General features: G+C 37.0%; 1 protein-coding gene across 41 annotated transcripts in view; it reads left to right on the top strand.

The window, feature by feature from the left end:
• Window positions 1-12706, top strand: part of ABI2 (abl interactor 2) — a 151709-nt gene that overhangs the window by 52473 nt on the left and 86530 nt on the right. For 21 of the 41 annotated variants that reach the window (XM_073019955.1, XM_073019960.1, XM_073019952.1 and 18 more), the window contains 3 exons: window positions 916-1092; window positions 2881-2898; window positions 11791-11888. In XM_073019955.1, the coding sequence (XP_072876056.1) occupies window positions 916-1092; window positions 2881-2898; window positions 11791-11888 (293 nt within the window). The remainder of the gene's footprint in view (window positions 1-915; window positions 1093-2880; window positions 2899-11790; window positions 11889-12706) is intronic. The other 20 variants (XM_073019953.1, XM_038001693.2, XM_007965939.3 and 17 more) reach the window with 1 other exon arrangement.

The following is a 12706-nucleotide window of genomic DNA, read 5'->3' on the forward strand; positions in this document are numbered from 1 at the left end:
AAAGATGGGTTAGGCCGGGCACGGTGGCTCAAGCCTGTAATCCCAGCACTTTGGGAGGCCGAGACGGGCGGATCACGAGGTCGGGAGATCGAGACCATCCTGGCGAACACGGTGAAACCCCGTCTCTAGTAAAAAATACAAAAAACTAGCTGGGCGAGGTGGCGGGCGCCTGTAGTCCCAGCTACTCGGGAGGCTGAGGCAGGAGAATGGCGTAAACCCGGGAGGCGGAGCTTGCAGTGAGCTGAGATCCGGCCACTGCACTCCAGCCTGGGCGACAGAGCGAGACTCCGTCTCAAAAAAAAAAAAAAATGTTTAAACATGAATAGAAATTATAGGTCATTAAAAATGTAACTAGATTAATTTCAGGGGCTTTCTTAATCACTATATTAGTCTGAATCTTAATGGAGAGGACAAAGTTAGCATGCTTTAACCCAGGGGTTGGCAAACCTTTTCTGTAAAGGAGCCAGCTAATATATACTTCAGTTTTTGTGGGCCATGCCATCTCTGTTGTGGCTCATCTCTGCCATTACAGTGTAAAGTCTAGACAAATAAGCAAGTAAGCAGCATGGTTGTATTCCAATAAAACTTTACTTATGGAAAAGGAAGTTTGAATTTTATGTAATTTTCACGTGAAGGGTTTTTGTTGTTGTTGTTCTTTTATCCAAACATTAAAAAATGTTAACACTACTCTTAGCTTGTGGGCTGTAAAAATCAGGTGATGGACCAGATTTGGCCATGGTATACCAGCCCTTGCTTTAACCTGAAAATGGAGGAAGTCAGTAGTCCAGAAGAATAAAATTTAGCAAGCATAGTTTAGAATATGAGTAGCAATATTAAATCTCTAGGCATATATATTTTGATTTTTGTGGATATTAGAACTGTACATTTTTGTGTTTTTTACTTTATATTTTGCAGACGGTTGATATTCATAAAGAGAAAGTTGCAAGAAGAGAAATTGGTATTTTGACTACCAATAAAAACACTTCAAGGACGCATAAGATTATTGCTCCAGCCAACCTTGAACGACCAGTTCGTTATATTAGAAAACCTATTGACTATACAATTCTAGATGATATTGGACATGGAGTAAAGGTAGGTATAATTTTTTTCAAGCTTTTAAACGTAGTAACCCATAATGAAACTAACTCTTGAGAAAATTAAGCTTTTTATCTATCTTTCTTTCCTAGAGGACAAAGTCTTGGCCCAGTTGTCGTGAAGATTCCTTGCTACTATAACTGTTTTACCCTTTTTGCTTTTTCTTAGTGCTGTATTCTCAAGTTTTAAACAATCATCTTTGAATGAATTGTATTTGCTTATTGATGATAATACCTACTATGGTTTGAGTAAATAAGTGTAGTGTAATCTTTCCCATTTTAATTTAATATGGCTGATTAAAAAATTCATCATGTTATTATGAACGTGTTTACCTTATCTCAGGTATTTATCAGCAGACTTTTGGCATTAGTTTTCAAAAACAACGTATATTAATAAACATGTAGTTTGAATTTTTCTAAAATAATTTTATCCCAACATTTTGGGCAAAAATAGTGTTAGGTGAATTAATATTGCCACTGCTTTTGAGTGTATAGCTCTTACATATTTTGACTGTCTTTTAAGATGTATTTGGGTGCCTAAAACATGGAAATTTCATTTAAATTGGTATTTGAACCTAATGATTCAGAGCTTTAGCTGAGTATCAACTTATATCTGATCAGTAGTTTGAAAGACAGTGACTTACCAGATATGAGTAAATAAATATACATACATACATGCTTATAATGATACTGTACAGTTCATGTAGTTGATTTTTTTTCTAATATAAGCATACTTAAAAAACACACACTGTTATGGATGGAAATCAGTTAAATCTAAATTTAATGTAGATCTAGGTAAAAAGAAAATATACACTGTAAATTTATTTTTAAAATCTTCAGAGTTTTGATCAAGCACTATTATCTAGAATATGGTATTTAATTTAACTTTTCTGAGACAAGGTCTCACTCTGTCACCTAGGTTGGAGTGCAGTGGCACAATCATAGCTTACTCCAACCTTGAACTCCTGGGCTCAAATGATCTTCCCGTGTCAGCTTCCCTGGGACTACAGGCACATGCCACCGTGCTGAGCTAAATTTTTTATTTGTAGTGACAGGGCCTGTCTGTGTTGTCCAGGATGGTCATGAACTCCCATCCTCAAGTGATCTTCCCATCTTGGTCTCCCAAAATGTTGGGATTACAGGTGTAAGCCATTGTGCCTGCCCAATATTTAATTTTATAGCCAATACCTACATGCATTTAGATTACTAATAAGAGCATGTTAAAAAAAGATGTGTAATTGGATGGTTAGTTAATAACTGAAATTTATTCTAACTTGGGAAAATTTATTCAAGGCTAACAACTGCTAATGGAATATTTTAGAATACTGCCAGAATCTAATGCCAAAAAGATACTTAGACTATAAAGTGTGATATTTCTGTTTGCCCAATTATGTAAGAAAAAAGTAATCTGATTTTTTTTATATATATAATTCATATGTTTACATCCCCCATTCTTATAATTCTCAAAGTAAAATGTTTTTCTTTTAGGATTCTAGCCCCTTCATTTTTTGACTTTCCGTGTTTAAGGGTCATTAATTTGAAGAAATCTTTAATAAAATTAAATTTTTGAATAAAACAATGTCTTAAATTCATCAAAGAAACTTTTGTTCATGACACATTCTGCTTTAACCACTCTTTCTATGATCTACTGAAACATTATTTTGTTAATGCTGAATGCTTAACTTGTTTTTTCTTTTTTTCCTTTCTCTTCACATCCTGAAGTTTCAACTAACCTTTCAATGCTTTTTTTCCTTACCTCTTTTATTTGCTCCATTTATGCATTAAGTGGTTGCTTAGATTTAAGGTAAGAGATTCCAGGGCTGGATTTCCATTCTTTGTTCTTATGTAGAATATTACATATGGGGAGTTAAAGAGATAGTTAACACTTGGCCTTTTAAAACCCAATAAATAATTCCTCCTTTTTGTTTTACTTTTTGTCATGCAACTTTGTGGTGTGTCTTCATGTTCCTTGCGGGCAGATATTTTTGTCTATTTTGTTCACTGCTCTATCCTTTGTGCCTAGAACAGTACCTGACACACATTAGGTGCTTAGTAAATATTTGTTGAATGAATGGTTATTTTGTAATGTTAATATATTTTGTGAAACTGAAACGTAAGGTACCCTATCATAAAAATGTTATGAAATATAATTAGCTGGATTTTTATAAATACAGAGACTGTTGTGAATTGGAGGGCCAATTAATGTGCTTTATTTTACCCTCCCCCTGTGTAATAGCCTTTTTATTCTATAAATGGTGTGCTTTCTGATATACCTTATGGACAATATGTCATTATCTTTTAATCAGTATAAAGAAATTGAGAAGCAGAAAATATTCAGTGACACAGGGTTTTTTTTTAAGTTGCAGTATCATATTTTTGTGGAAAAATTATTCTTTTTGCCAAATAGCTGAATAAAGAATATATTTCAATATAAACTTTAAAAGTTTTTAAAGGTGAATATAATTATATACAAAACATCAAAAGCCTATGACAATATTTAACAGAATATCAGTTAAGAATTAGAGATATTTCCTGTTATGATTCATTTCAATAATGTTTTGGTATTTTGGAGGATTCGTGGTAAAAGAAATTCAACTATATTCAAGAAGCCTGCCTAAAATAGAAGGTTACTACAATTATATACCAAACTTAGCATGCATTTCTTCTTTGATTTTTGTTTGTAGGTGAGTTTCATAGTTTATTTTCAAATATACCTCCCATCTAACACCCATTATTTGCCATATCTTCAGTGTAGAAAGTGATGACAGGATGACTGAGCTTTGAATCATTAACTAGTACTAGCTATGGCCACACAACTTTCACCTGCCCATGGTAGGTAGATTTGACTGGAAGAGCCCAAGCATATGGACTCCTGTATTGTTGATTGGATTGTTGGTTCCAAATCCTCAGTCATCGTAAGTAAGATGTGGAATTGTGAAGAAATTCCTTTTGCTTAAAATAGGTGGGTTGCAGTGAACTAGACCAAAAGCAGACTGTGGCTGCTTTGGTCCTTTTACCCTAAAGTCTGTATTCAAATTTTGACCATTGATGTGTTAACCTCCAAAGTAATAGAAGTACAGGGAAAGTTTAACTGAAGAAAAAATACGGAAACAAACAAATTCTTTACCCTTAAAAGTTTAGCTTGTCCAAGCCACTGCCTTATGCTTGTTTTCTGTAAACCCCCTGATGGGCAATAGCATTATAGATTCCTTATCTTCATTTTAATCAGGGTAGCTGATTAAATGTTGCTTTAAAATGTGCTTAAAATTTAAAGCCTGTTTAAGACCTAGTCTTTTTTCTTTCTACTTCTCTTTTTATCTCTTCCTCAGCACTTTTTGAGCTCTGTCTTTGCTGCTCCCATTGCTGTCATACTTTTTATACTTTTCAGACAGACTCTAGAGAAAGTCATCATACTTTAGGACCAGACGTGTGGGATTTGACTCAGAAGAGACCTCCTTGTTTAAGAGTTTAACTTTTACTATTTTATACAGCATGTTTGATGCTTAATGGTTCTTGTCATCTGAAATTTGGATTAACTGTTTTTGTTTTTCTTCAGTCAAGTTACAAATTTAAGAGTTCATAAGGTTTTTAAAAATAGTATGGTAATAGGCCGGGCACGGTGGCTCACACCTGTAATCCCAGCACTTTGGGAGGCTGAGGCGGGCGGATCACAAGGTCAGGAGATCGAGACCATTCTAACTAACACAGTGAAACTCCGTCTCTACTAAAAGTACAAAAAATTAGCCGGGTGAGTTGGTGGGCACCTGTAGTCCCACCTACTCGGGAGGCTGAGGCAGGAGAATGGCGTGAACCCGGGAGGTGGAGCTTGCAGTGAGCCGAGATCGTGCCACTGCACTCCAGCCTGGGTGACAGAGTGAGACTCCGTCTCAAAAAAAAAAACAAAAAAACCAAAAACAGTATGGTAATAGTTTTACAACAAAGGACGTACAAAGTCAGTGGATAGAATGCCATATTGGAGGTGTTTTCATATATACCTAAGGCCATATAAAAGTGGAATGTACCTTGAACTGGTTCCTATTCCCTATTCTTTTTTTTCTTTGGAAACAGGGTCTCTCTCTGTTCCCCAGGCTGGAGTGCACTGGTGTGATCACGATTTGCTGTAGCCTTGACTGCCCCGACACAAGTGGTTCTCCTGCCTCAGCTTCCTGAGTAGTTGGTAGTACATGCGTGCACCACCATGCCTGGCTATTTTTTAAAAAATTTTTTGTAGTGGTGGAGTCTCACTGTGTTGGCCTGCCTGGTCTCGAACTGTGGTCAAGCCATCCTCTCACCTCGGCCTCCCAGTTGTGGGTCACCATGCCTGGCCAGTACTCTTTTAGTAGTAAAAAGAATTTTAAGACCCTGTTACTGAGGTCAGCATGATGTGTTTGTAATGAATTTTTGTGTTGAAAACATTAAAATTGTCACTAATGAAGCTAAACTTAAGTATTTTTAAAATAAGCGTATTAGTTTAATCAAAAGTAATAAAAACTTATGTTTCTTAACGTATTATTTCAGTTGAACATCGCCCAAGCAGATTCTTTTTTTTTTTTTTCTTTTTTTTTTTGAGATGGAGTGTTGCTCTGTCGCCCAGGCTGGAGTGCAGTGGCGCGATCTTGGCTCACTGCAACCTCTGCCTCCCGGGTTCAAATGATTCTCCTGCCTCAGCCTCCCTAGTAGCTGGGATTATGGGTGCCCGCCGCCACGCCTGGCTAATTTTTGTACTTTTACTAGAGACAGGGTTTCACCATATTGGCCAGGTTGATCTCAAACTGCCGACCTTGTGATCCATCTGCCTCGGCCTTCGAAAGTGCTGGGATTACAGGCGTGAGCTACTGTGCCCAGCTCAGATTCTTAATAATTGATGAGCAGGGCTTAAGGGTTTTACAGCCAGCAAATTAAGAATATAATAGTTTTAAAAATTTTGCTTAATATCTTGAAGATCCATCATTTAGCCCCATGTTTAAAAAATGGACTTTCACTTGAGTACTATTTTTAGCAAGTATTTGTCATTCCTTACAGAAATATGATAAATTCCCCTTATATTTCTAGCTTTCAGGTACAGTTGAAGGTGCACTCTTAAAAATTTATCCGATACAGCACCTGGAAGAAAAGCTCAACCTTCAAGAGACCCATCTGTTTTGCCTATAAGTTCCAACCTTAAGCCATCAGTTCTGTTTTGACAAAAGCCAGTTGTTAGAATCTGTTTTCAAAATCAAGCAGGAGTTTGTCCATCTTTATTTCTCTTGTTTTCTTTACCTGTTTCTCTTTCCTCTTACTCCTAATCTTATGTTCCCTTATTCTCTGTGTTTTATTATTGGACTCTCGACTTGATAGGCTTTTTTGTCTTTTAACCCTTTTACTAAAAATCTTAACCTCTGTCCTGAATGTATACTCTAATTCCTGGTTTCAACTTTGATTTTCCTCAGAGGATCTTCTAGTCCTTTTCCTGATGTCCCTTAGGAATTGAAATAGGAACATACATCCTCTGAAGAGAGGGATAGAGGTCTCTAGAAAGCCAGAGAATTATGTACTACATGGGACTATAATGGGAAACAAAACTGGACAGAGAATGAAGGCCTAGAGGTGACTGACCTCAGCTTTTTCCCATCCTCACTATTTCACATACAGACACAACCTACATACACTTCCCCTCTTCTATTTGTATATTTAAATTCTCTTTTCTTTTTTTTAAAGAGATAGGGTCTTGCTCTGTTGCTTAGGCTAGAGTGCCGTGGCATGGTAGCTCGCTGTATCCTTGGGCTCAAGTGATCCTCCTGCCTCAGCCTCTCAAGTAGTGGGACTACAGCCCCTCCTGGAGGTTTTTTTTTTTTTTTAAAGAGACGTCTTGCTGTGTTGCCCAGTCTGGAATCCTGTTCTTTTAAAACTTAACAAGTTGAAGAAATTGTTAGGGAAGGTTTCATAGAGAAAAACCAGCTCAGGATTTTTCTTCTCACATTGATATGTCTTTTTTTTTTTTTTTTTTTTTTTTTAAATTTCTATAGAATCTGTAGACATTTCTTTTTTCTTTTTTTTTTTTTGAGATGGAGTCTCACTCTGTCACCCAGGCTGGAGTGCAGTGGTGCTATGGCTCACTGCAACCCCCATCTCCCGGATTCAAGTGATTCTCCCTGCCTCAGCCTTCTGAGCAGCTGGGATTACAGGTACCTGCCACCACGCCCGGCCAATTTTTGTACTTTTAGTAGAGACAGGGTTTTGCCATGTTGGCCAGGCTGGTCTCTGAACTCCTGACCTCAGGTGATCTGCCCTTCTTGGCCTCCCAAAGTGCTGGGATTACAGGCATGAGCCACCATGCCCAGTCAGACATTGCTTTTTATTTTAAGCATGTGAGTCTTATTTATTTCAAAATACCTTTAAAGCAGAGAAATCATTTTATAGACCATTTTGTCTCCTTTTTTTTCCCCACATGCCTTTACTCTTGTACCTCGAGGTCTGGTAGGAGATGAATAGATGAGGGGTATACCACATATAACATTTTAGGATGCGTCTGCCACTGTTCTGTTGTAGTAGGTCATCTGTTAATGGGAGATTTCATAGCAGAGGTGATGTCTTCTATGAATTAGAGATACTTGGCTGTCCAGACATGATATTTGTAATGAATATTATATCAGTATTCAAGGAGGTATTGAATGTACCAAAGAAGGTAGAGCAGGATACGTAGGAGCATTGTAGAAAAAGTATTAAGTCAGGCCAGGCATAGTGGCTCAAGCCTGTAATCCCAGCACTTTGGGAGGCCAAGACGGGCGGATCATGAGGTCAGGAGATGGAGACCATCCTGGCTAACCCGGTGAAACCCTGTCTATACTAAAAAATACAAAAAAAAACTAGCCGGGCGAGGTGGCGGGCGCCTGTAGTCCCAGCTACTTAGGAGGCTGAGGCCGGAGAATGGCGTAAACCCGGGAGGCGGAGCTTGTAGTGAGCTGAGATCCGGCCACTGCCCTCCAGCCTGGGTGACAGAACGAGACTCCGTCTCAAAAAAAAAAAACAAACAAAAGGCATTAAGTCACAATAATTGACTTAATGGATGGTGCCAGTTGTAGTGATCTCCAAGGCCTAGTCATAAAGGAACTGCTTCTACCTCTGGTGGTATTTGCATTCCTTCATCATAACCCAGTGGGAAAGTGTTTGAGCTGTGGCCATGCATTAACCTTCATCACCTAAATAAAATATTTCTTTTGTTTTGGAGGTTTCTCTCTGGTAGGGAAAAAGTGAGAACTTTTCCAACTTTTCTTTCTTGTACCTAATACCTGCTTCACTTAGCTCTTGAGGACTGTTCATTTTATGGAATAAAAAAAATATATAACGAAATTATCATTGGTATCATAATTCCCTAAACTGTTATTATGTGCCTGATGATAGTTCTGCTGTGTTTATAACTTTAAAAAATATTTCAAGTGAAATTGCTATTATGAAGTGGCTGCAGTATTGCTTTGTTTTCCTTGTCTTGAGTTTATGATATATGTTCTCTCTCTCTCTCGCTCGCTCTTGCTCTTGTTAAGTTCCTCTCCATCAGCACATAGAGATCTCATCTGTTTTGCTACTTGTCAGGAAATGTTTTATCTCTTAAATACTTCCCTCAAAACAGTTTTTTTTAGGATCAATCATGATGGCTGTCTAGTAAATATATTTTTATTTGTACCAGATTATTTTAGTTCTGAAATATAGTTTAACTTTAATTATAATATAGATTTTACCTATTATAAAAATTATTTTGTTTGGCATTGATTTCTGTTCTTCCTTTTCTTCAAATTTGATGGCAGTATTTATATTCTGCATAGCATGTTTATTGTTTTACTTAATGTAGAAACATTTTTCACAAGGGAAAAGCTGCCTTGAGGAAATATTGAAAAACTCTTAATAGAAAGGTAATGAAATGTTAGTGAGGTATAAAATTAGATTGTTTGAACATTCTACAGAGACTCCTGTTTCTTAAGTGACTTAGGTTAGTCATCCAATCCCATTAACCAAATAAATGCAGTCATTTGATGATTCTACAGATCATAAAATGTACCAAGTTATACTAATAGAAATGTCGGCCGGGCGTGGTGGCTCACGCCTGTAATCCCAGCACTTTGGGAGACCTGAGGTCAGGAGTTTGAGACCAGCCTGGCCAAATCCCATCTCTACTAAAAATAAAAAATTAGCTGGGCATGGTGGCGCGCCTGTAGTCCCAGCTACTCGGGAGGCTGAGGCAGGAGAATGGCTTGAACCCAGGAGGTGGAGGTTGTAGTGAGCCAAGATCATGCCATTGCACTCCAGCCTGGGTGACAGAGCGAGACTCCATCTCAAAAAAAAATAAATAAATAAAAATAAAAACAAAAAATAAAAAAGAAATGTCCACCAGATTTTAATATATAGATTGTTTATTTTTTGTTGGTTTTTTTTTGGGGGGAGGGTAGGTCTAAAGACTTATAGAAGATACTGCAATTTAAACAAAAACACCTTACTTACCAAAACCTAAAACAAATAGAAGTTGGAAAGCTCTTTTCAAATATTTTAGCTGTCCCATGTATAGAATAAAATTCTCTCTTAAATTCCTGCTCCTTTTCCTTCCTGTTTCTAGCAGATTGATGTAGTTTTAGTGTTTGGTTCACTTCTCCCTCATCACTTAAAGTAACTTTGGGTGTTATGTTTTTTAAGGTTGAGCTTAAAGGACTTTGGTTACTACTTTAAAAAAATCTTCTGGTTTCAGAAATTAAGATACGCAGTTTTAAAAGCTATTCATTATTTGTTATATGGCTCCTGAAATTTTCCCCAAATGTGGATTGATTTAAAAAAAAAAAACTTTCTGGCGTTTTCATTTTAAGATACGAGTAGTATACCCTCTGCTTATTAATGAGAGGGAGAGCAAGGATAAGTTAATCTTTACTCTTACTTGATAATGTTTGTTTTTATTGTTTAAAAGCAACAACAAAAGGATTACAGATAAATGCTTCACTTTAAAATATTGACATTTCAAAGGTATCATTTGTCATTAAAGATTGTTTTAACATCACACGCAACTTGTTCACTGGGCTATTCATTTGAAGAATTTGTTTCTTGAGATAATATTTCTTGCCTATTCAAATAACAAGTATTATTTTAGGATTTTAAAAAATTCCCGTTAAGCCAGGGTTGGTTTTGATAGCCTCACTTTTCTGTATACAATTATGATTTGCTTTCTGAAAATTTATATTCTGAAATTACAGTTATGAATGTATTCTGATTTCAATGGTATAATGTCTTGCAATTTTATTTAGGAAGTATAATTTGACTACTCTAGCCACATTATTTTTAGAAAAGTTGAGGTCCTTTTTAAAAATATATTTTGAAGATGGCAATTCAAATATTATTTGAATATTAGGGTCTTAAAATAGGATCAGATATGAACCTGTGTGGTGAACACTAACCCATTGGTAGTCTCTTGAGACTGCATTTGAACTACACTTGTGAGTGACTTTTCTTAGCTTTTTGAGATAGCCAGGGCTTTCTGTGTAAGTGCTGATATACTCCTTTGGTGACCTCCATTATTCCCAGATTACCCATCTTTCCCACACTTGCATTTTCAGTTGGAGATAGAATAGTGAGTGGAGTTACGGTCCAGCTCTGACTTAGGGCTATGTTACATCTTTCTCATGCCTGAATTCACCTTCAGTTTGGGCCTGAGTGGGTTCAATTTCCATTGGAACTAGGATATTGCCTGTGGCCCTTGTGCTGCTCCCAGTTGAATGGGATACTTCAGCCTTAACTTTCTGGTTCAGATGTTTAGGAACCTGGCTTGAACTTCTAGCAGTTTTCAGGTAGGTGATTCCCTCATAAGAAGATACTAACTAAATCTGACTTATAAGACTGGCCCACAATTTAAAAAACTAAAATTTTCTGTGTATATTATATGATTTATCTTTATATTCTCTAGTTACAGTGGATCATATGCATAGTTGCATATTTTTATTTGGGAAATATATTTTCCTTATAAGCTTGCTATCTAAAGAAAGTTACTGGCCGGGTGCGGTGGCTCACGCCTGTAATCCTAGCACTTTGGGAGGCCGAGGCTGGCAAATTCCCTGAGCTCAAGAGTTTGAGATCAGCCTGGGCAACACGGGGAAAACCCGTCTCTACTAAAATACAAGAAATTAGCCAGGTGTAGTGCCTTGCACCTGTAGTCCCAGCTACTTGGGAGGCTGAGGCAGGAGAATTGCTTGAACCTGGGAGGCAGAGGTTGCAGTGAGCCAAGATCATGCCACTGCACTCCAACCTGGGTGACAGAGTGAGACTCCGTCTCAAAAGAAAAAGAAAAGAAAGTTATCTTTAAAAATAAGGAATTGCTTAAAAGCATTATTGTTTTTGATTGAGTTACTCTTTATTAAAACTAAAATTTTGTAGTTATTCTATTTAATTTTAATTGAATGTAATATCAAATAGTCTAACCAGTGATCTGTTGGTGTGATGGCCTAATGGCAAATAAAGTCTTTGCGTACAAGTTTATAATGATTTGAAAATCTCACGTTAGGAAGAGTCCTTTGAGTACAACTGTAGAATAATAGTAGAGTAGAAATTGCATATGAAATGCATGGCCTCTAATTTTTTCCCTGTATTTAAACCTTCCCCTCCTTTGTTACGTAGTGTAGCATTATTTCCCAAAAGTGCCACTTTATTTCACTGCATACAAGTTTGAGTTTTCCTTAAAATTTTTTAGGTGAGTACCCAGAACATGAAGATGGGTGGGCTGCCGCGTACCACACCTCCAACTCAGAAGCCCCCTAGTCCCCCTATGTCAGGGAAAGGGACACTTGGGTGAGTATATAACTAAGTAGTAATTGAAAACCATTTCATGTAGTATTGTTTAAAAAGGAAGCACAACATATATTTAAATTATTTTTTGAGTATTTGAAGAGAGAACATTTTCTTTGTAGGATTATTGTTTGTGTGTATAACTTTCTCTTCTCTTGGGAAACACATTTTTATACTTCAAAAAGATTCGTTTAGAAATTGTTTTTCTAGTGAATTTAAAATTTGAGGTAAAATCCTAGCCCAAGTTTATGATTTATTGTAAATTGCAGTCTAATTTTAATTCCTTTTCTTTCAGAAAATTTATATAGTCTTTTATATTACAGTTTAACTCCAACTATCCATTTTAAGCTGTGTAGATTATAAAATTCTGTAAAACCTACAAGAATATTGAGCTTTAGGCCAGGTGTGGTGGCTCATGCCTGTAATCCAGACACTTTGAGAGACGGAAGTGAGCAGATCACTTGAGCCCAGGAGTTTAAGACCGGCATGGGCAACATGGTGAAACCCTGTCTCTACGAAAAATACAAAAATAAGCTGGGTATGGTGGTGCATGCACCTGTAGCCCCAGCTACTCGCGAGGCTGAGACAGGAGGATCACTGGAGCCCAGGAGGTTGAGGCTGCAGTGAGCTGTGATCATACCACTGTGCTGCAGCCTCGGTAGCAGAGTGAGACCCTGTCTCAGAAAAAAAAAAAAAAAAAAAAGAAGAAGAATAATATGGAGCTTAGTTTGGTCCTACAGAGTTGGGCTCTAGATTTGACATTTGGCAAAAATGACCAATTAATGGAAAAGCTTGACTTTTTTCTTCTAGAGCATCGTATT

The sequence above is a fragment of the Chlorocebus sabaeus genome, chromosome 10 (assembly GCF_047675955.1).
Source record: "Chlorocebus sabaeus isolate Y175 chromosome 10, mChlSab1.0.hap1, whole genome shotgun sequence".
NCBI lineage: Eukaryota > Metazoa > Chordata > Mammalia > Primates > Cercopithecidae > Chlorocebus > Chlorocebus sabaeus.